Genomic DNA, 20,080 nt, shown 5'->3' with positions numbered 1-20,080 from the left:
ATTGACTCCATACTCAAAAATAGAAAATGTTTTATTGTTGAAAAATAGAACAAACTTTTATTCTGCTCTGTTATATGCACAATATGCACATTAATGACAGAAGTAGTGGATACAAACTTTGTTACACCATTGTGCAAACTGCACATTTAAAAACTACACAGACTTGAAGGGAATCCGCTTGTATAAGTCAAGAGTTAAACCCTTTGAATATGAAGGCTTGGTTTGTGGAGAGTGAGTTGCAAATAAAGCAACTGGTTTCAGATTTAGCTTTGAACCGTTGCACCCGGAGTGGCACCAAGATATTCAGCTTGTAGGTCTACCTATTGACCACTAGGTGAGGCACTTTTAAAACCCTGTAGAGGAATCCTAGCGTGGTTAAAGTCAATTCAGATAGTAATGTTGCCATATACCTGCTATAAATTTTGAGAAAGCAAAACCCTCATTCAGATCAAGTTAAATAAGTTCTACTCTAGGTAGTATAATGCCATATGAAAGTTTTAGGTAACAAAGTTAAAATAGTTCTTGGATGGATTAAATTATTGTAAGGTGTCCATTGTTGCAACAGATATATGAATTTTTGGCTGCAGTTTCTGCGAGCTTTCACAAAATAATTCCAAAGTTGTGAGTCCGAATCCCTTCCTGCTCTTGAAAAGAAAATCAAGATGTTTTTGCCCACTCCCAAAGTACCGCTTCGCTCAAACGTTATCATTCCCAGGATCGTTCAAGGCCTGTTGTTCAATCCCCACCATCACTTCCTGCTCCTCCTCAGTTGGACAGGAAGTCTATGGACGCCCGGACGGAGCGATTAGACATGATGTCCACGGCTGTGACTTTGATCTCGGTGTCTCCAAACTGCATGGTCGCCCTGATCTCTCTTCTCTCTGGAGCCCCGCCCCCGGCCCCACCCACTGCCCCGGGCAGGGGCAACGGTTCGGGCAGGTCCAGGGTGATCGTGCCGCACTTCCTCACGCCGGCGTCTGTGATGTAGGTCACGTCGTCCGTGGTGCTGCAGTAAATGTTGATGATGATCTTCCTCTGGCCCAGACGGGCCGGCGTGTAGCTGCGCCTCACCACCTCGCCCAGCGCCACCGACTGGTCGACGGAGACAAAGCGGTCGAGGATGTCGGTGCACCACTCCCGGCCGTCCTTCACCAGGAGCTTGTCACGCGGGTGGCGCCCCTCCAAGAACCGGTTCAGGACGCCTACGCCATAGGTCAACGGGCATCGACGCACTCGGACCTGCGACAAAGAAACCTCCCGTCAGATCACGACAACGACCGCGTCGCTCAGCGGGAAGCCCCAAGAGCACTCACCACGGTGGGGTCCAGCCCGAAGAGCACCGCCCCCTTCAGTATGGTCAGGCCAACGTTGTGGGGGATGATGATGCGACATTTGCGGCCCAGGGACCTCTGCACCACCTTCTGCAGCATGGGGGACTCTGCAAAACCACCAACGAGGAAGAGAAAGCGCACGCCTCGCACCTCTGGCTTCACCATCAATTCCTCTGCCAAGAGGGAAGAGAGAGAGATGAGTTTCACGAATAATATACTGTAGCTTACAGGTTGAGTGTGTAATATTTGGAGAGTTCGAAGAAGAAACAGCGACATCAGGTTCAATCATATTTCAGATTGCAGCGTCTTTCACTCCCCCTCCCCCTCCTGAGTTTGCCAGTGAACTACGGTGGCCTGCGCATATTTAGAGAGTTTGTAAAGAACCAAATTGAGCTAGAGAGAAGGATTATTCATTTTTCAAAAAACAATGGAAAGTACATGCTAACCTTATCCAGTGTGAGTTGGGCCTCTAAACAACAGATCAGGGCTGTTTGAAGCAACCCTTCCCCCCGCTAAACACCAGAAATAAAAAAATACAAAAACAAAAAACCCATGCTTTTCTTTATTTTGCTTGCTCCTGTTTTGAATATGTGCATGCAAAATCACACATCTCATGAATTGAATGAATGAAATCGCACTCTCAGTCAACAACTTTGCTGTCACCTAGACCAGAATAAAAAACAGGGTTCTGAGAAGGTTTTTTTAATACCCATCAACTCTTAAAGACTGGCTCAAAACTCCAGCTGTTATTGAACCAATTAGTGCGTCCGCTGTCCATATGTGTGTTATGGTGTGTACCTTACGCTGGTGAAGTGTTGAAGGTGAATGTGTGTGCGTGCGTTTTTTTTTCCCCCTCACCAATGTGTTTGACAATATTAGCGATGGTGGGCTGGAAGAGCTCGTTCATGGCTTCCTGTGTCAGCCGCAGCATCCCCTGGGAGGACCACTTCACGATGTTCATACTGGCACGCACGCACACACACACACACACACACACACAAAGAGGGGAGTTTATAGTTAGATAGAGTGCATCTCTGATCGCATCACACACACACACACACACACGCGCACACACACTGACTTGCTCCTCCTGAGGGCGGCCTCCACGCTCTGGCCCCTGTGTCTCTTGTAGTAGTCGATGAAGGAGAAGGGCAGGGAGATGTTGAGGGCGTTGGCCCTGCCTGGCGCCGCCGTCCGCTTCCTGGCCTCAAACGCGATGGTGAGGTCCACCCACGCTGCTGGCCGCTTGGCCTTGAAGCTCTGGATAAAGTCCTCGCCGAAGATCTGGCACAGCATGGTTTCAAAGGCCAGGTCAACGCCCACGGCGCCGTAGGGACCTCCTGGAAGACCACGGGCAGAAGAAGGCAGAAGAAGCGGCTTGGAAATGAAGCTGTTTTTGTTTTGTTTTTTTAGTTCTTTTAAAGCAGTTTGTGAATGTGTGTGTACCCGATGCCTTGTAGAGCTCTTTCAGTGTTCCCTGTGGCTGCTCGATCTGATGGACCGTCAGGTCAACTGTTCCTCCGCCGCAGTCTGCAACTATGTACTTGTCACCTGCCCAATCACAGCACATAAGAAAACCCCATGAATAAAATGTAGGAAATTATTATAAGTGATTCATTTATATTCCATATGGAGGTTAAGAGATGTCTTGCTTTTTTAAAAAAATATAGACTGGTTGGTTTGAAACTGCGCACACACACACACACACACACACACACACACACACACACACACACACACACATCACCAGCTTATCAAGGCTGTCGCTAACAGGAAATATTTGACTTGGCACAAACACAGTTTCCCTCATCTCCTGATGTTCTTTAGGATTTTTTGGGAGTAAATTGTGGATAAGTGTGTCTTCAGTGTTAGGGAATGTCTCCGTCGCGCGTGTGTGTGTGTGTGTGCATGTGCACATGTGTGCATTAACCCTCTGAAATATAAACAACTCTCAGGCATCTGCGATGGCTCCGTCCCGATTGTGAGTGTGTGTTTACGTGTGTGCCCATGATATTTTCAAAGATACACCGGAGCCGAGGGTTCACATGACTGCACCCTGAGTGCAGGCCTGGGTGAATGAAAAAGCAAAAATAATAATACATGAGTTAAAGAGCAGAGGAAATGAGTGGCTGTATTGCAATGCCAGGGCATTACACAAGGTTTCTCTCATTGAGATGAATGGCCTCCGCTGCTTTGGTTTATGTGGGCTACGGTGTAAGCGGCAAAGAGTCCCATGGGTTGGGTCCTTCCTGTTTGGGCCAGGAAGGGGGGTTGTGAAGGTCAGCGGGGGCACGTGGCTCCTTAGGTTGTTGTCATGGCTCAACGGAGAGAAATGGGCTGCGTAAAAGACTGAGGACTTGTGTGTGTTTTCATCCAATGTGGCGAAACGTGGCACAGGTATAAAGTTGTCCCTGGTGCTTCTGTAAGTCAAGTCAATAACTGAAGGCTGACGCTTCATAAACGTGTTTCTACACTGTGACTTTTCATGCAAAAATGTCTTTTTAATCCTTCTGATCTGGCCTTCGAAATAAAACATGATGCTTCAAACCTTAGGCGTCACTTGAGAATAAAAGCCTGCAGCCTTCCATGCAACAGACTAACCATCAATAATTAATTTTGCGGATAACAGGCAGAAACTGCAAAGCAGCAGGAGAGGAATGTGGAAGGAGGCGACGTTGTGCAGCAGGGAAAATAGTCTGAGATGTGAGTGTCGGTAGGAAGAAGGTGAGTGTGGCTCTGGAGTCTCACACTGGGGTTAAAAAGTCAAAATCATCAATATCATCCACATGTGGGGTCTGTCGGTCCACGCACACACACACATACACACACACACACACACACACACACACACACACACACTGGTCCTCACCCGTCTGCAGCTCGGACCACAGCTCTCCAGTTCCACTCTCCACCAGGAAGGTCCTGCTGTGTCTGGATCGCCTCAGCTGCTCCCTTGCTGCAATAAACACACACATTTTTACACACACATACACAGTTGATCTGCAACTATGATCTCTTTTCAACATGCAGTTCTTAAAGTGATGTAAGCTGAAAAATATGTTTAGATTGTTCACATGTCCTCCAGTCAGTGTGTTCAAATAGCAAAAAGTTGGACTATTTACAAAAGAAAAAGAAGCTAAATCGATAGTCGTCCATGTAAGAGTGAGTAAAACATGAGGTTGTTGGAGCATCTTAACTACATTATTTAGTTTTATGTCATCATGACTAAACAAAAGTCAAAAACAAAGTTTAAGCAATGATTTTTTTTTTAGGGTAGTAAACAGTCAGCAAAATGGTTTATTTTATTTGTAATGGTGGACGGTTCTACTGGAGTGTGATGAATAATAGATTCATAATAACTCTAAATGTTGATAAAGATGCTATTAACTTTTGTAATAGAAATCAAATTTTTGGGAAATGGCTTCAAGGTTATTTAAAGGTGAAATGAGGAGAATCCATTCACAAGGTATCTGGCTGGAGGGAAGGCATGACTGGTTCTCCAAGAATACATCTTGCCTACTGGTGGCTTAAAAGTGAGCGAACGAAAGAGTTATAATCTGCTTTTTCTGTAACAAAAAAGAAAGAAAAAACAGAGAAAAAGCAAATCACCACACGTGATTGTATGATTACAGTTTACGGCCTGGCAAACTGTTAGGATGACCAAGACTAGCTTCTGATGCTGCTCTGTACATTATACAGAGAAACTGAGAAACAAGGATATCGTCCGTTTGAGGAGAGTGTTCATTGTTCTGTGTACACATGATATCCCCCGTTCAATTCCCAACATCTTTATTTCTTTCAGTTAACTGCAACAACATGTGTTCGTTGATGGGCCTTTATGTTCATTACTTACTGCGACTAATATTCCCTTTTAATCAAACTTTCACTTAAAAGCATTTGTTACTTTATGAACATGGGGTATGAAAAGAACTAGCTTTTTTTATAAATGACCAGGAAATGCATTTAGAGTGAAAAGGGAGTCCAGGCCTGCCCCTGGGGCCCACTGAGGTTCTTGGAGACCGGCCCACTTGTTAAGAATAGCTGTGCAAGGCAATAATTCTGGCACATAACTCATGCAGTAAATTGACGTTTGGGTACATTTAATGGGAACATGGACTTCCAGTCAGTGAGATTGTGACGATTACCTCACCTCTGACTTTTAGCTTTTACATTTTGTAGTTGTTTAAAGGATTAATATATAGCAAAACTTTGCACAAATCCATTAAAGGAATAACCAGAAAGAAAGATTGATCTTTAAAGTGAAAAACTTTCAAATGCTTGAGCATAGCGAGTTTTTATTCAGAGAGAATGAAAAAAAGTAAATAATAGTGACTCCAGCTCGGGACCACAGGGGTCACCAGCACATTTCACCACCTCGAACTGGTTTCTACACTCTGTATAAACACTCTGCAGGGTCTGACTCTTCACTTGGATTCAAATTTGCCATTGAAACACTTAAACATTCCAGTTTTGGATGTAATGACTGTTTATGTTTTGCATTTATGTCACACATGGTGAATTCTGGGCAGGTTTCTCAATGCATGAGGTCAAGACATAAGTGAGGGAGACACAGTGGTGAGAGATATGCGAGGTTAGTGAGTCTCAGTGAAACAAGAAACAAAAAGCAAACATATCAAACTCCGCCACAATGTTTTTGCATGACAGGAGCAATTTGCTGGGAGGGACTAACACCCTGAGTTTTTTTTTTTACATTCTCGACGAGTAATGAGCATGACTGGCTGGTGAAGAGGGTGGACGGAAGCCAAGTGAAACAGGCTGCTCTTAAACACTGGCAAGAAAAGTTTCAATTACTTGACAGCCAGCATGAGTTTGACAGAACATTCTAAACATGTAGGTGGCTCAATAAGATTTGGCGGGAAAAGACATCAAAGGATGAAGAGGTGAAAAAGAGAAGGTTTTACATGAGCCCTTCGTAAAAAAGTTGTATTTTTAGGTCATTGTGTAAGTTTTCCTTTTAGATTCCCTCAAAACCCAGTGGGCACTGCAGGCTGCATGTAATTGAATAGGAGCACAAAGAAAGAAAGAAAGAAAGAAAGAAAGAAAGAAAGAAAGAAAGAAAGAAAAATAAAGAAAGGAAGAAAGACAGAAAAAGAAAGAAAGAAAGAAGAAAAGATGGATCAAATACGTTATGAGATACAAAGAGCTCATTTGCCTTGGAGATAGTTAGTAGTTTGAGGTTGTGCCTGACGCACAAGGTTATGTATGTCTGTGCGAGCGTGTGCATATGGATGATGAATGAAACACAAGTCTGGAAACCATTTGCAGCTATTTCAAACAGAAAGAAAACGCGTGTGCGTCAGTGTGTGTGTGTGTGTGTGTGTGTGTGTGTGTGTGTGTGTGCGTGCGTGCGTGCGTGCGTGCGTGTGTTAATGGCTCTCTGCAAGGCTATCTTTGGCAATGAAATGAGGCGCAGGAACGGCTAAAGATAGTATAAAAAGATAGTCCAGATGCTGGCGAGCACAACAAACGCAAAGTCAAGTGCGTTGCATGTGTACGTGTGCAAATGACACGTATTTGGTATTCATTTTGTGCGGCCGTTGTGTTGTCGATTGCAGGGTCGTCGCATCGTGTACAGCCTGGTTGCAGAAAGTCAGAGAGGAAGCAAAGTGGATAGACTGGAGGGGAGAAAGAAAAATGAATGTGAATGAGAAAGAAGGAGAATGACAAGCCAGGAGGGGTGAGATCATAGTCTCACTGCACCTTGTTCCAATTACAATATCCTGTGTTTGGTGTGTGTGTGTGTGTGTGTGTGTGTGTGTGTGTGTGTGTGTGTGTGTGAAATGTGAACGCTCTTTGTGTTCATATGCCACAGACTGGATATGTATAAGTGGGCCTGCATGTTTGTTGGCTGAATTATGCGTTGATCCTGTTTGCCCTGCCTCAAGCAAGTCTTTGTTCCCTTGCTCCTCTTTGCTGAAGACATTTCGCTTCGCTTCAAACGTTAATGGAACTATTTGTACGGCCTCTTTGATTCTGTGCATTTATTTTTTTTCCCCCCTTTTACACATATTACATTATTAGTTTAAGAAAGTATTTTAGTATTTCATGAAGGCAGATTTGTTGTATATCTTTTGAATATTGTACAATATAGATGACTTTACAATGCATCTCGAAATACAAAGGTTAAGGCTTTAACCTCAGCTTTAAGCTTGTTTGGTCATTCAGAAGGGCAGAAAAAAATATCTCAGAAATACTGTGTGTTCGAGGCTGTGCAAATTCAGAGCCGTGTATTAACAGCACAAATAGAAAAAACATTGTTCTATCCATCCGTCCGTCCATCCGTCCAATGATTTCTAACGCCTGCTTTGTCCTGCACTCAGGGCTGCAGGTTTCTGCTGGAGCCTATCCCAGCTGTCACAGGGCAAAAGCAGGGTTACACACTGGACAAGTTGCCAGTTCATCGCAGGGCAACATTGTACTAATTGTTTTACAATATTGGATAGAATTTCTGCTGCACTTAAATATTAAAAGCCAACTCTTAAAGCAAGACCCTAGCTTATAAAAAGTGCCGTAATTGTCTTAACTTTCACCAAAGAAGCAGATCTTGCGTAACTCGGCTTCTCTTGCTCTGTAATAAGGATTTATCTCGTAAAAGCCAGTGGCCTCCTGTTGTGCTTGTTGTAAATAAGCCCTTGTGTGTAAAATGAGCTTTGAAGATGATGCACAATGTATTGCCATGGTGTGAACCATAAAAGTAATAAATGCAAAGCTCTTTTTAAAGGTAGTTTGTCAGTTTTATGAAGAACATGAGGAATATGTAACAACGGAGCCCCCCTACACACTCATTTACGCATAACTGCAAAGTCATGAGGCAAAACCACAAGCGTATCTGGAGCCAGATCTTCGCCCTCGCTGCTCTCCATTGTAACCAAAACACACAAACACACATATCCACACTTCTCCCTCTGCAAAGAAACCACAATCCCCAAGTGAATGAAGCCCACAACATTTCCAGGAACACAGTGCGGTTTCATCCTAATGATAAAGTGGAAAACAAGACACCCACAGGCAGGGAGACGAGAGGCCGCTCACTCTCTCTTTTCTTTTCTTTTTTACCTTGTCTGAAGCTGGAGTCGAACGGGCGAGACCCGTCCGCATCCAGGCCGTTGGTGATTGGCTGCAGGCTCAGATCCATCACCTGGTGGAGGCGGAGCTTTCGGCAGTAAATGGAGGCGGCCTCAGGTTCCAGGGCGATGAGCAGCTGCTCAGGACAGTCGGGAGGCACCAGACCAGCCTTAAGAGAGACAGGGGCAGGGAAATCATGTCTATCTTGCATTGATTAAACCCTAACGCCAGATGGGACCTTCTCTGATTCTTTGAGATCCTTTGAATGAAAGGCCATACAATCAACTATCTGTCTCTAATTTTTAAGTGGCACATATCAGAATTACATCAAGGCCTTTCTGACATCAGAGCCACTGGACCAGGCATGGGCAAACCACACCCCAGGATCCATATGCGGCCTGTTAAACTGTCTAATCTGGTCTGCTCAACTTGAAGAAATTGATACCAATTTTTTCAGAGTTTTGAGAGTCATTTCAATGAAGAGCTGAATACCGTGTGGCTTCAGAGTAAGATATGTTGTTAGAACTTTGCTTTTGTTCAATTTCAATTGACATTAAACCACGTATTGTATATGCCCATGATATATATATATATATTTTTTATCTAATGAGGTGGGTCACCAAAACACTCCATCTATCTGCTCCTGCACTGGCCCCTCTGGCACTGGACACATGAAACCACTGAGCTGCAGTATGTCACAGAGTTTCACCAAACTTTTTTGATAGTCTTTGACCTCATTGACGTTCAAGACAGAAAAATGAGTTTGAGAGGAGTTGCACGTCGTCAAAAGCAGTTTCTGGGTTCCAACCCAGCCGAGTTCACTTTGGATCACAGGGAGGTTATATAAGCATCAGCCTTTACATATACTGTATAGCCAAGTTGAGTGACTGGAGAAATGTGAGTGTGTGTGTGTGTGTCTGCAGGGCGGCGGTCTGGACACCACTTCCTGTGTTTGTACGCCGGTCTCCCTCATTGTTCGCTGGCGATGACATCATCGCCAGCAGGAAGCACACACACCCTGACGGCCTAAAGCTGGGAGCTGGTGCAGGGTGTGTTGCACATACATGTGAAAGTGTGCATGCATTTGACTATTTATGTATGTCGGCCGGCGAGTGAAGGGCAGATGGGGGAGATAACGTCATCGCTGTGTGCGCGAGCGTCTGAGAAACGATCACGTTGGACAGGAAGTGAAGAGGACGGCATTCAGAGTAAAAGGGTGGATTGTTTTTTCCCATTTACTTTTAATTTGAAATATTCAACAATTTGCTCGGACTCACGTACAGCCACACACACACACACACACACACACACACACACACACACACACACACACCCGGGTTAGTCCATTCTCATTGATGCGTTCAGTGATACGACGCCCCTGCATTCCTATTTGTGTACGCACACTTCCTTCAAGTCAGGAAGATATAGTGGGAGAATAGAGGCAAAGGTGTAGCATTGAACCTGTGTGTGTGTGTGTGTGTGTGTGATGCAGAGAGAGATAGAAAGAGGAAATGAAATGATGCCCAACTGAAACAGCTCTTTGCGTGGCCTCTCTCTCTCTCTGTCACACCAACGCATGTGCGGCCGTCACATCCATTAACGCTAAACATTTTGATAATAATGCTTTTAACAACAGCGACAGTCATCAGTGCAAATCTGGATTTCTAAAAGGCAAGACTGGAAATGGGTTTCGCTGCGTGTCATCCTACCAGGCACGCTGCCTCTCTCATGAACTGCTTGGCTGGTTGTCTCCACACCGCTGGGACGGTGATCACCCATCGGATCTCCTCTCCTTCCAACACCGTGGATGAAAGATCCTTCACTTCCTGGCATGGAGTGGAAGAAAATGCACTTAAGATAAAAGACTGTTTCCCCTGCTAAATATCTGCCCACCATACATACTGGAGGAGTCAAACCCTGCGAGCTGTCAGCTGTACCTTTAATGCATGTTCTCTGAAAAAGCGAAGTGCATGTGCGAACACCTCGATGGCTCTGACTCTTCGGCCGTTGACTGCCTCCAGCTCTGTCTCCATGGTGAGGTCCTGCAGCAAACACAGTATAACAATGCATTTACATATATAGTATAATAATAATAATAATAATAATAATAATAATAATAATAATCATCATCATCATCATCATCATAATTCTGACAATAGCAGCCCTTTTAAAGTCCTGTGTTATGGAAAACTAACATGTTTCATAATGTTTTTCATTGTGTAACCATGTAATGATTGTAGTGTAATAATATTCTGTATATATTTAGTCTGTCAGTAAACTCACTAACTCACTCCACTTTTCAATATAAATAATTAATACATCTCCAACGGTAGTGTCGACACCCACAGTCAGCCCTGGCCTACTTCTACACAAATGGACGGGAAAGTAATTTTTAGCAAGAAGCTGAGACCAAGTATTTTGGCAGGAGGCTGCAAACAGAGGGCTAAATTTGCTGTTTTCTGGCGATCTTTTTGTTTTTGGATATAATAGTTGGTTGGATGTTATTAATCTAAATACATATTTAACTTGACTTCTTTTCTTTTGTCTTACACTGGTGCTGTGGATCTTCATCTTGAACTTGTCGAAGTAAAGCCAGTGCCGGGCCTCCTCAGGGTCCAGGTCGTGGTAGAAGTCCCGGGCTGCGAACCCAAAGCTGTGGAAGCGCAGCTCGGGAGTCAGCAGGAGACATGTGGGGCTCTTCTGATTGGCCACTCCTGGGTCGCCACCCTCCCAGCGCCTGCACCAGTGAGACAAAGCAGTGTTCATGTGCGGGGATTGTGAAAAAGTAGCCTTGGGGGAGCGGATGACTCTTACTTCATCATGTGTATGGCCTCCGAGTCGTGTGTGAAGCTGAATGCGTAGCCGCTAGAGGTTGTCCCAAAGTCTATTGCCACAACCACAGAGAAGGGACAGGCCATCCTGGGTCTGACCTCCACCCTCTGACAGAGCAGGACGAGGAAACAACAAGGGAAAAAAATAAAAATCATACATACATAAATCATAAATCAAATCCAACTTACAAGACATTAACTTTGATTCTCTTGTTTTAATGTTAAAGTTAAATGTCATCTAATATTCCTCTGTCTTTGCTTTAAAAAATGCATCCACCTAAAGCTTTACTTCACTGGCAGCAGTTTCTCACAGTGTTTTCTGTTGGAAAAAATTGCAAAGGTTTTGATTTAAACTGCTGCCGCTTGTGTTTAGGCAACGTGTCTCTGTGAGTTGCAACAGCACTGAATCATCAGCTTGTGTTTGAAATGACAAGCTGTATTTCACCTACTTCCTCGCCCCCTCTCTCTCTCTGCTCTATTTATTATAACAGCCAAGTGTAAACCTTTTCCGCCCCACAAATTGTAGCCTTTATGAGGCTGCTCGATTTGTCCATCCACCCTCAACTTCAACTCTGAACATTATCATAAGACCTCAAATAGCAGTGATGGCAGTGGGTCTGGGGTCTCAGGTAGTGTTGAAGAGCTGTGTGTGTGGAGAGACACACACTACCAGTCAAAGGTTTGGACACAACCTATGAATTTAATGTCTTTTCTTGCATTGTCATGACTATTGACATTGCAGTTTCTCACTGAAGGCATCAAAACTACGTCTGAACACGCACGGAATTATGTAGGAAACAATAAAAGTGCAAAATAGCTCAAACACATTTTGTTTTTGAATTCTTCAAAATAGCCACCTTTCATAAAAAGCACATTTAGAGTTCTGTTTTTCTTTGCAACATAATTACATATATCCTGCTCATATATTTGATGTCTTCAGTATCGATCTGCAGTGTAGAAAGTTGTAAAGATTAAAAAAAATAGCTTGAGAAGGTGTGTCTAGTGTATCTATGTATGTGTGTGTGTGTGTGTGTGTGTGTGTGTGTGTGTGTGTGTGAGGTTACCGGTGAAGGTGAAGGTGTGAGGGGAGTGATGCTACAATCATTCCGAGCTGTGGCAGGTGAAGAAGGAGCGGATGCGTCATCACCTGCCAGGACAAACAATCAGATCGGAGTCACAATCAGCTTTTTATATATGGTTCACGCAGAGCAGGAATTTGACTCGGGTGTAGCTCATACCATGTGTACTTAATACTCAAAGGTATTGGAGAATAATAATAACAGAAGGAGTTAAAACAAAAAAAAAAAAAAGCAAGCACAAAAAACTAGAAGTGGAAGTGCAACCAGCTTCTAAAAAGCAAATGACAAAAGCCCAAGTATGATTCGTTAAGTATGGCCCACTGGGTCTCTGAGACTACTGAAAGTTCAAAGCAAGATGCAAAAGTGGGGTTTCTATTTATAAGCACTTTAGATTCGAGAGTTGATATTTGGAATGCTTTGCAACAAGTGGAATGTGCCTGGAATCTAGTGAGTGGTATCTTCAGTGGGAGGCTGCGCGGTGTCTTACAGGGAATCTGCAGGCTGTTGGGATCTGGCTGCACCAAGTCAGCCATCTTTACTGGAGCCAGGGTCTGCAGAGAAACATGCAAACTCTTACATGTTGCATAGCTTGTCGTATTAATACATTGAGTTTGTTTCCGTCAGATGCATAATTAGATATAGTTGTATAAATATAGATAAAACAAATGGTAAAATTTTATGCAAATTACAAGAAATATAAATAAAGTTATGTAACCACGACCGATCTTAAAAACCTTCAACACAATTTAGAATAGCAGGTAATTGAGCCACCATGTTTATCAACTGGCTGCCAACTGCATAAACACAGCCAGAACAAGGACTTTGGCCCATTTACACCAAGACGACTGAAATGCTGAGAGCCCAACGTAAGATTACAGCAATCAAAATGCATAACATCATTGCAAGACTGTTAAATTCAAAGCATGTGTGTGAATGTACTGTCTTGCAGCACTGCGTCATAATCTTTAACCCAAGTGGATGCAATTGGAACAAAGATGTGTTTACTCGTTTGTCTCTTTTTTTTGCATGTGTGTCTCCTAAAAAGTTTGACTGAGACCACATTCGACATTCTTGCGTTCATGCAAGGGACATTTTTAGAGCACTTTTGCAACATGTTGGCTTCATTTGCTTCATTCTTTTCCCAACAGTTTCACCTAAAACCAAAACAAAGTGTTTCTCTATCATCCCATCATTAAGCTGAAGGTGCATGGTATGATTAACTCCTCCTCAGGCTCTTCATTTTCTCTTTCCTCCTCTGTTTTCTTCCTCCCTTACTGTTCCTGCAGAATAAGCAACTTCTAGTCCTTTCGAGCCGCTGCACTAGACTGAGCAACACATTTCCACGCACCATCAACCATCAATCGCGGTCTCCTTGAGACATTTAGCAGAACTCTGCAAAATTATGGTTGACTTTCTTGCAAATGCTTAAAATCTGTTCCACTTAATAATGGCTCTTAATGGTCAAGAGAACAACTCCGCAGACAATTTAAGCACATTTAACATCATGTGTATCTTACTCTTTAGATGTTCACTCACCCCTTTGTTTGCTGTGGCTCTCTGCTCTTATCCTCTATTGCCTCACCAAAAATACAATTCAATCAACAAACAAAAAACAGCAAGATGTTTCTTCAAAGTTTCTACAAAAGTGACTGGATGCAGGGAGATGCTTTCCTGGAAGTTTCTTCGCCTCATGCGGGCAGATGTCCCCAGAATTGTAACATCTCGGTCCAGAAAAGCCACGGCAAGATGTGATGGAGACAAAGAGCTGCAACAAAAGTCCCGCTCTGACAAGATTGCAGCTTTCTTCCAATGAGATTCCGGGTGTAATCTTAAATCCTGTCTCCCCGTAGCGGAGTCCAGTGCCTCTCTGCTCCGCACTGGAATGTCAGGGGGAAAAAGTGGTGACACACACACACACACACACACACGGGCAAACATCCACACAAGTTGCAAGAGTGGGAGGAGGGTTGTGACAGCGCCTGGTGGGGGGAATGGTGGGGGATTTACCTCGGTGGAAGGCTGCAGCAGTGTGTGCTGCTGCTGGACGTGGAGGGTGGAGTGTTCCTTAGCAGCCAGTGGATCCCAGATAAGTCATCTTGCCCTCTCTGTCCCCTCCCACTCCTCCATATCTATCCTCCCTCTGTTTGATCATCTCTTCCTGTCTTCCTCATTTCATCCTCTCTGCTTCCATTCACATGCCACAGAATGGGTTTTGTTTTAATTCTCATTGATTGAACGGCACTTTTGCAAATGAAATACTTTTTGGTATTTCGTAATCTCCCTGCATTATGTCCGGAAATGAGGGAGAACATTATGTTTAAACACCTATATTTTTAGGGTTATCCCCAGACAGAGGGTAGGCTTGAGCTTCAAAATTTGGAAAAAAAAAGAAAAAAAAGAAGATGTATCTTTAAAGCTGAGCTTTAAATTCGACCTGCTGGTGTGAGAGACACTTGAAGCTTTTGGTTAAAAAGAAAGAAGTCCTTTTTGTACGTAATCTGAAACTCACTATTTATACAACAGATTTGCGCTGGAGATCGAACTTGCTGCACTCTTTCCTTTCCAAGTAACTGTGTTCTCTCAAGGAGTGTGTGCATGTATTGTAGTGTGTGTGTGTGTGTGAGCTGAAAGGACCATGCTGCTGCTGCTGCGGGGGATCTGATTTCTCCCCACTAGAGTTGTGATTGAAAGCATACATTAACCCCCTCCACTTGTGGACACACACACACACACACACACACACACACACACACACACACACACACACACTAATTCGATTTAGACATTTGACACGGGGCCCAAATGTACATGGGTGTGTGTGTGTGTGTGTGTGTGTGTGTGTGTGTGTGTGTGTGTGTGTGTGTGCGTGTGGGTCTGGAAGCCATTACCTGGCATCTCCTCCTTTGCTGCCCCCCCAAGAAAGATCAAGGGGCCCCCATATGGCCCAGAAAGTCTTTCTTTCTGTTTGTGCTCTACTTTTTTCCACCTTTCTTTTCTTTTGTTTTTTCTTTTCAACCTCTTTTTTCATGTCATTTGCTCTTGTGAGTTTTTGCAAGGAACAATTGGCAGCGTCAAATCACATTCACAATTTCTGTTGGCAGTTTCTTTGTGGTCACCTCTGTTTCACTGGACCCACCGCAGTGACCGAGTCCAGGTTTCGTCCCTCACCACAGAGCCTCAGTGGGCCAAGACCCAACCTCGAGTCCCCTGTTGGATGCAGTTTCAACCATCTCCTTGGAGCCCCAGATGCAGGAAACTCAATGCAGGAAGTGATAGAGTCAGGTGACGGGAAGGACCTGCCGTGCAGCATTTCTCCCATGAATTCCATATCATCTCTGGGACCCTGGAAGTTCTCAAGTGGAAACACACCCATAGCGCACACACACATGCGCGCAGTGTTTCCTCACATTCTTGAAACAGATCAAAATCTCTGAATGAAAACCTTTTTCTTTACTTTCGGACAGCATTAAAACTCCACCCTGGGAGCACAAAGGACTCACTTAGCAACAATTTAACAAGTTCACGAATTGAAAAAAAAAAAGAAGCTAATTTACATTTACATCATGATTGATAGTGTCACATGCACTATCACCAATGTGATAACTTACTGCCTTGAAAAGCAATTAATTAGTAAGTAAGATGACATGTGACTTCTTTGCAGCAAGAAGTCATGTGTCGGTTAATATAATGCTGTTGATATCTGTTAATATCATGCTAATATCGTGCTTAACAGCTGATGAGGTCAATACCAACAAAAAACAGATCATACACAAAATGGATATATTAAAAAGGGTAATCATTTTGTGACATGACAACAGGGTCTTTGACCAAAAAAGGGAGTTCTTTTTTTAAAATTTCTGATATCACAAAAAAGAGCAGTGGCAATGGATTCACGACTTCTCGTAAAATTCAGGCTAAAATAGCAGGAAAACAAATAGATTCGCCCAATAGGGAGTTAAAAAGTGACCTATGATAAAAGGGGTAAACAAAAACTCAATAAATTGACCAGAAGGGAAACTCGCATTTACCAATTATGTTATTGCTGGGCAGGAAGGTCAAGCCACCATGTGAACATTACCAAAGGCACAGACCTCTTCACCCAATAAAAAAAAGAGGAGGGAACCACACAGAAAAAGCATTTCTATCTATTTTACATTATTTACATATCGAAATTGTTGAAAGGGTTGAATGTATCAACAAAAGGTTGCTTGTCTGGAACTTGCAATTAGTGAGCTTTGGAGCTTCTGTTTCGGCAGGGTTTTTTCTTTCAAGCAGAGCCACAAAGGAAACACCTCTCACGTTCCTCACAACTCTGTTGATAGAATTTAGCATCAAGTGCTGGAACAAATAGAAGAAGTCTTTACTTTTTCTAGTACTACTTTTTCTACTTTTTCTGAACATTTTTTTCCTGATTCTGTTAAAGGCTCATTATAAAGGTTGTCCCAATCAGCTGTCGCAGCACAATATTTGAAACCAGCCTGCCAGGCTTGAAAATAGCTAATTGTTTCCCCAAAGTGCAAACCACTCCAATAAATGCAAATGTTGTGTTTTTCTTCTAAGGGCAACCACAATTATCGCTTTAGTTTATTACCTGTCTTTGTACCGACAACCAATTCTCAGCTAAAAGGTCTCTATTTGCATGGAGCATTTTCTGTGACCATCAAAAGAAGAACTTGAAGAAATGTTCACATTTCAAGCAAACTTGCGATTGCTGCTGCAAACAGTCGAAGTCTCCCGTGACGTGAGGCCCAACAATCTCGACCTCTGAGTGAGCTCGTCAACTCATCGCTTTGACATCTGCTCTTTCTCAGGTTCGAACTGCACTGCTCAGTCTTTGTTATCATTGGGCCTTTCAAATGCAAGTGATTCATGTTCAATCATTTGAATAAATATTATTCTTCCCTTTCCTTTTGATCAAGGGTAATAACTACCCTGCAACGGCAATGAAGACCCTAAAGTGGAGATTAACTGAGAACGACCTCAACTGTAAATTAAACTCATGCATGTGCACCGTGACTCTTTGCACCATTTTTCAAGCGGGTCTGCGGAGCACGCGAGGGGCCCTGAGCCTCAGTGTGCAAGCGCAGACACACAAGGGAACCATTACAGAGGGATAAAGTACAACATATCTGCATGTACTGTATGAACCCTTGTTTTCATAAGGGTTCTTGGAACAAATGCATTGCAGGAGTGAATTTCCAAATGCACCAAACTTCTTGTGAAAGCTGAACACACGGGTGGGTTGCATGTTACAGTGTTTTCAGCCGTTCACAAGAAATCGCACGCAAGCACTTGCACATAATATATGAGGGGAAATATTGTACCTTTGTGCGCCTGTTAACGTGCCACTTCCTGTTCATGCACACAAGAGGGTGTGTTCTGCATCCAGTGTGTGTGTGTGTGTGTGTGTGTGTGTGTGTGTGTGTGTGCGTGAGCGCATAAGTGGCTTTGGACAGCCACTCTTGTGAAGCACAGGGTGGGGAGCGAGGACTTCAGGAAAGCCCGTGGGAGACTATACAAAGAAGTGCTCAAATGTGAACACACATTAAACAAGGCCACACTCTGAAATGATGTTTGCACTACTGTGTGATGAAAGAGGGGGAGGTAAAGGAGAGAAATACAGGAGAGGAAGATGAAATTTATAGATTAAAAGTAAAAACAAGGAGGGAAATTGAGAGGCTGAATGAGACAGAACCTCTCCTGTCTGCTAACTAATAGTTGAATCAAGTAGAATGGTAAAGGTGGGTGACAGGGATGCAGTGGTCATAGCAAACACACAAGAGGTCCGGGGATTCCCTGGGTCTGCATGGGTTCTCTGCGGGCCCTCCAGCTTCCTCCCGCAGTCTGAAGACAAACACACAGGGCAAACTGGGAAATCAAAACTGTTCGCAGGTGTGAATGTGAGAGAAAATGGATGTTTGTCTTTCTATGTGGCCCTGTGATGAACAAGCCTCTCTGCCTTTGCATGAGGACAGCTGGGAGAGCCGCGACAGGAGAGGCAAGTGATATAAACTGTGATGACATGAGAATTATAACGGTGGTAAATTCAGTAAAAGATACTCTTATCTCAAAACTCTGAAACGGAGCATAGCTGGCATGAGTGCAATTTGTGCATGTAGCTGTATTGCAAAGTTTTCAGTTGTAACTACTCATCCGTCTTGCCAAGCACCAAACAGAGCATTTTCAATTGGTTTTGACCTTACATTCATAGCCACTGAACCTCTTTTTAGCTGTGAAAACAACTTCTGTCCATCGGCCGTCCTTAAAAGCCCCAGAAGGAGACAAAGAATGTGATGGCCGCCTCAGCAGCCCAACATGGGACGATATGATCGTGAGAGCTTTGCTGTGTTGTCCATACTATTTTTTGTTTAGCAGTACAACATCAGATAATTATTACATAAATAAAACCCAGTATTCATGTAGGCCTAACATTAGCAAATTAATTGTCAATCTTTAATAATTTAGCACATACAGTGGACATACATTCTAGAATGTGTGTCTGTGTGTGTGTGTGTTTCTTGCCTTTAGGTTTTTTTTGTTGAGATAATTACTTCGTTGTTTTGTAATTTTCTTATGTAGTTACCACAATAGCACCACCGACACATTTGTGTTTGTTTGTATAGGTATAGCCCATTATTAAAGTAGTTCCCAATTTTATGTGTATTTATATTTCTCGATTTTTCCATATACATATTTTTGGAAATGGTTAATGAAATAACTATTTTGTAGAATCACACCTCTTCTGCTATACCAATTTGGTCCTGTATTCATGCTGCGGTAACTAACGAGTCAGGACTTGGTGACATTTACATATTAAAAGAATAAAAATACAAACAGTGTGGTGGCTGGCATTGTGAGAGTTTTGTTCAACAAATGTTAAATTTGTTGAAATTTTAATTTCTGTGCTGGGGGCAGCCTGCAAGTTGCATGCATTATGCAGTAACTTCTCTCTCCATTTAGCTCCCAAAGAAAGTTTCAAAGTCGCTGTGAATAAATGCATAAACCTTTTGTAAGTCAAAAGATGGGCCTGTTTGTTTCGATTAGTAACTTGTTGAAACAAACAAACTACATTGTAACAGTTCAGGTACAAGCAGGCATACCAGGCGACAGTGTGTGTTGCAGTCGCCCTCCACTGGATGTTTGGGGTAATACACTTTTCTATTCATATCTCCAATTTACCCTCGAGGACAGGAAATGATTTCCACTGGATGGAATGCGAACATTTATGCAGATGATTGATGATGATTGTGCTCTCATCTCATTTTCTACTAGTGCTTCTCTTGCACAGGGCGACTTGTCCAGGGTGTCACCCTGCCTTCGCCCTAAGACAGCTGGGATAGGCTCCAGCAGACCCCCGTGACCCTGAATTGGAATAAGCGGGTATAGAGGATGAATGAATGAATAAATGAATGCTTCTCTTGCACTCAGGTTCAGAGGGGGTGCTGGACCACATCCGTGCCGTCCCACTGCAAAACAAAGTGTTCGTAATTGAGTATTTTGCACAGACAGTCAATTTGGCGGAAATAACTATAGCAGTGAACCTTTGAAACGTGAATCATTTTCAGTTTCTTCCTGGAGAACAACTTAGTTACAAGGAGATAAGGAGCCCCCACATTGCTAATGTGTCACACTTGAACTGTGTTTGGTAATTTTCCTTTGCTTGTGGGTGATAAATACATGTGTTTAATTTAGTGATCATCAGAAGGTACTGTGAAAACAAAATCTGCAAATTTTTTTCAAATCAAAACTTTCA

General features: G+C 43.2%; 1 protein-coding gene across 2 annotated transcripts; it reads right to left on the bottom strand.

Annotated features, from left to right (window-relative positions):
* Window positions 1–13: 13 nt before the first annotated feature.
* Window positions 14–16,087, bottom strand: hspa12b (heat shock protein 12B). Of its 2 annotated transcripts, none has more exons than XM_076034104.1 (15): window positions 15,444–16,087; window positions 13,864–14,204; window positions 12,815–12,878; window positions 12,313–12,395; window positions 11,232–11,356; window positions 10,968–11,154; window positions 10,355–10,459; window positions 10,127–10,243; window positions 8,409–8,586; window positions 4,201–4,287; window positions 2,778–2,882; window positions 2,413–2,671; window positions 2,190–2,293; window positions 1,314–1,504; window positions 14–1,239 (listed from the first exon to the last, which is right to left on the bottom strand). In XM_076034104.1, the coding sequence occupies exons 3-15, from the start codon at window positions 12,858–12,860 to the stop codon at window positions 766–768; spliced, it is 2,061 nt and encodes a 686-aa protein (XP_075890219.1). In that variant the 5' UTR covers window positions 12,861–12,878; window positions 13,864–14,204; window positions 15,444–16,087; the 3' UTR covers window positions 14–765. The 2 variants fall into 2 exon arrangements, with proteins under 2 accessions (XP_075890219.1, XP_075890220.1); XM_076034105.1 differs by having other exon boundaries at window positions 15,464–16,087.
* Window positions 16,088–20,080: the final 3,993 nt, after the last annotated feature.

The sequence above is a fragment of the Nelusetta ayraudi genome, unplaced genomic scaffold (assembly GCF_046127955.1).
Source record: "Nelusetta ayraudi isolate G7.1 ecotype Tasmania unplaced genomic scaffold, CSIRO-AGI_Nayr_v1 ptg000042l, whole genome shotgun sequence".
Lineage (NCBI taxonomy): Eukaryota > Metazoa > Chordata > Actinopteri > Tetraodontiformes > Monacanthidae > Nelusetta > Nelusetta ayraudi.
Note: the sequence above shows the minus strand (reverse complement) of the source record. Positions and strands in the feature narration are given on the sequence as shown.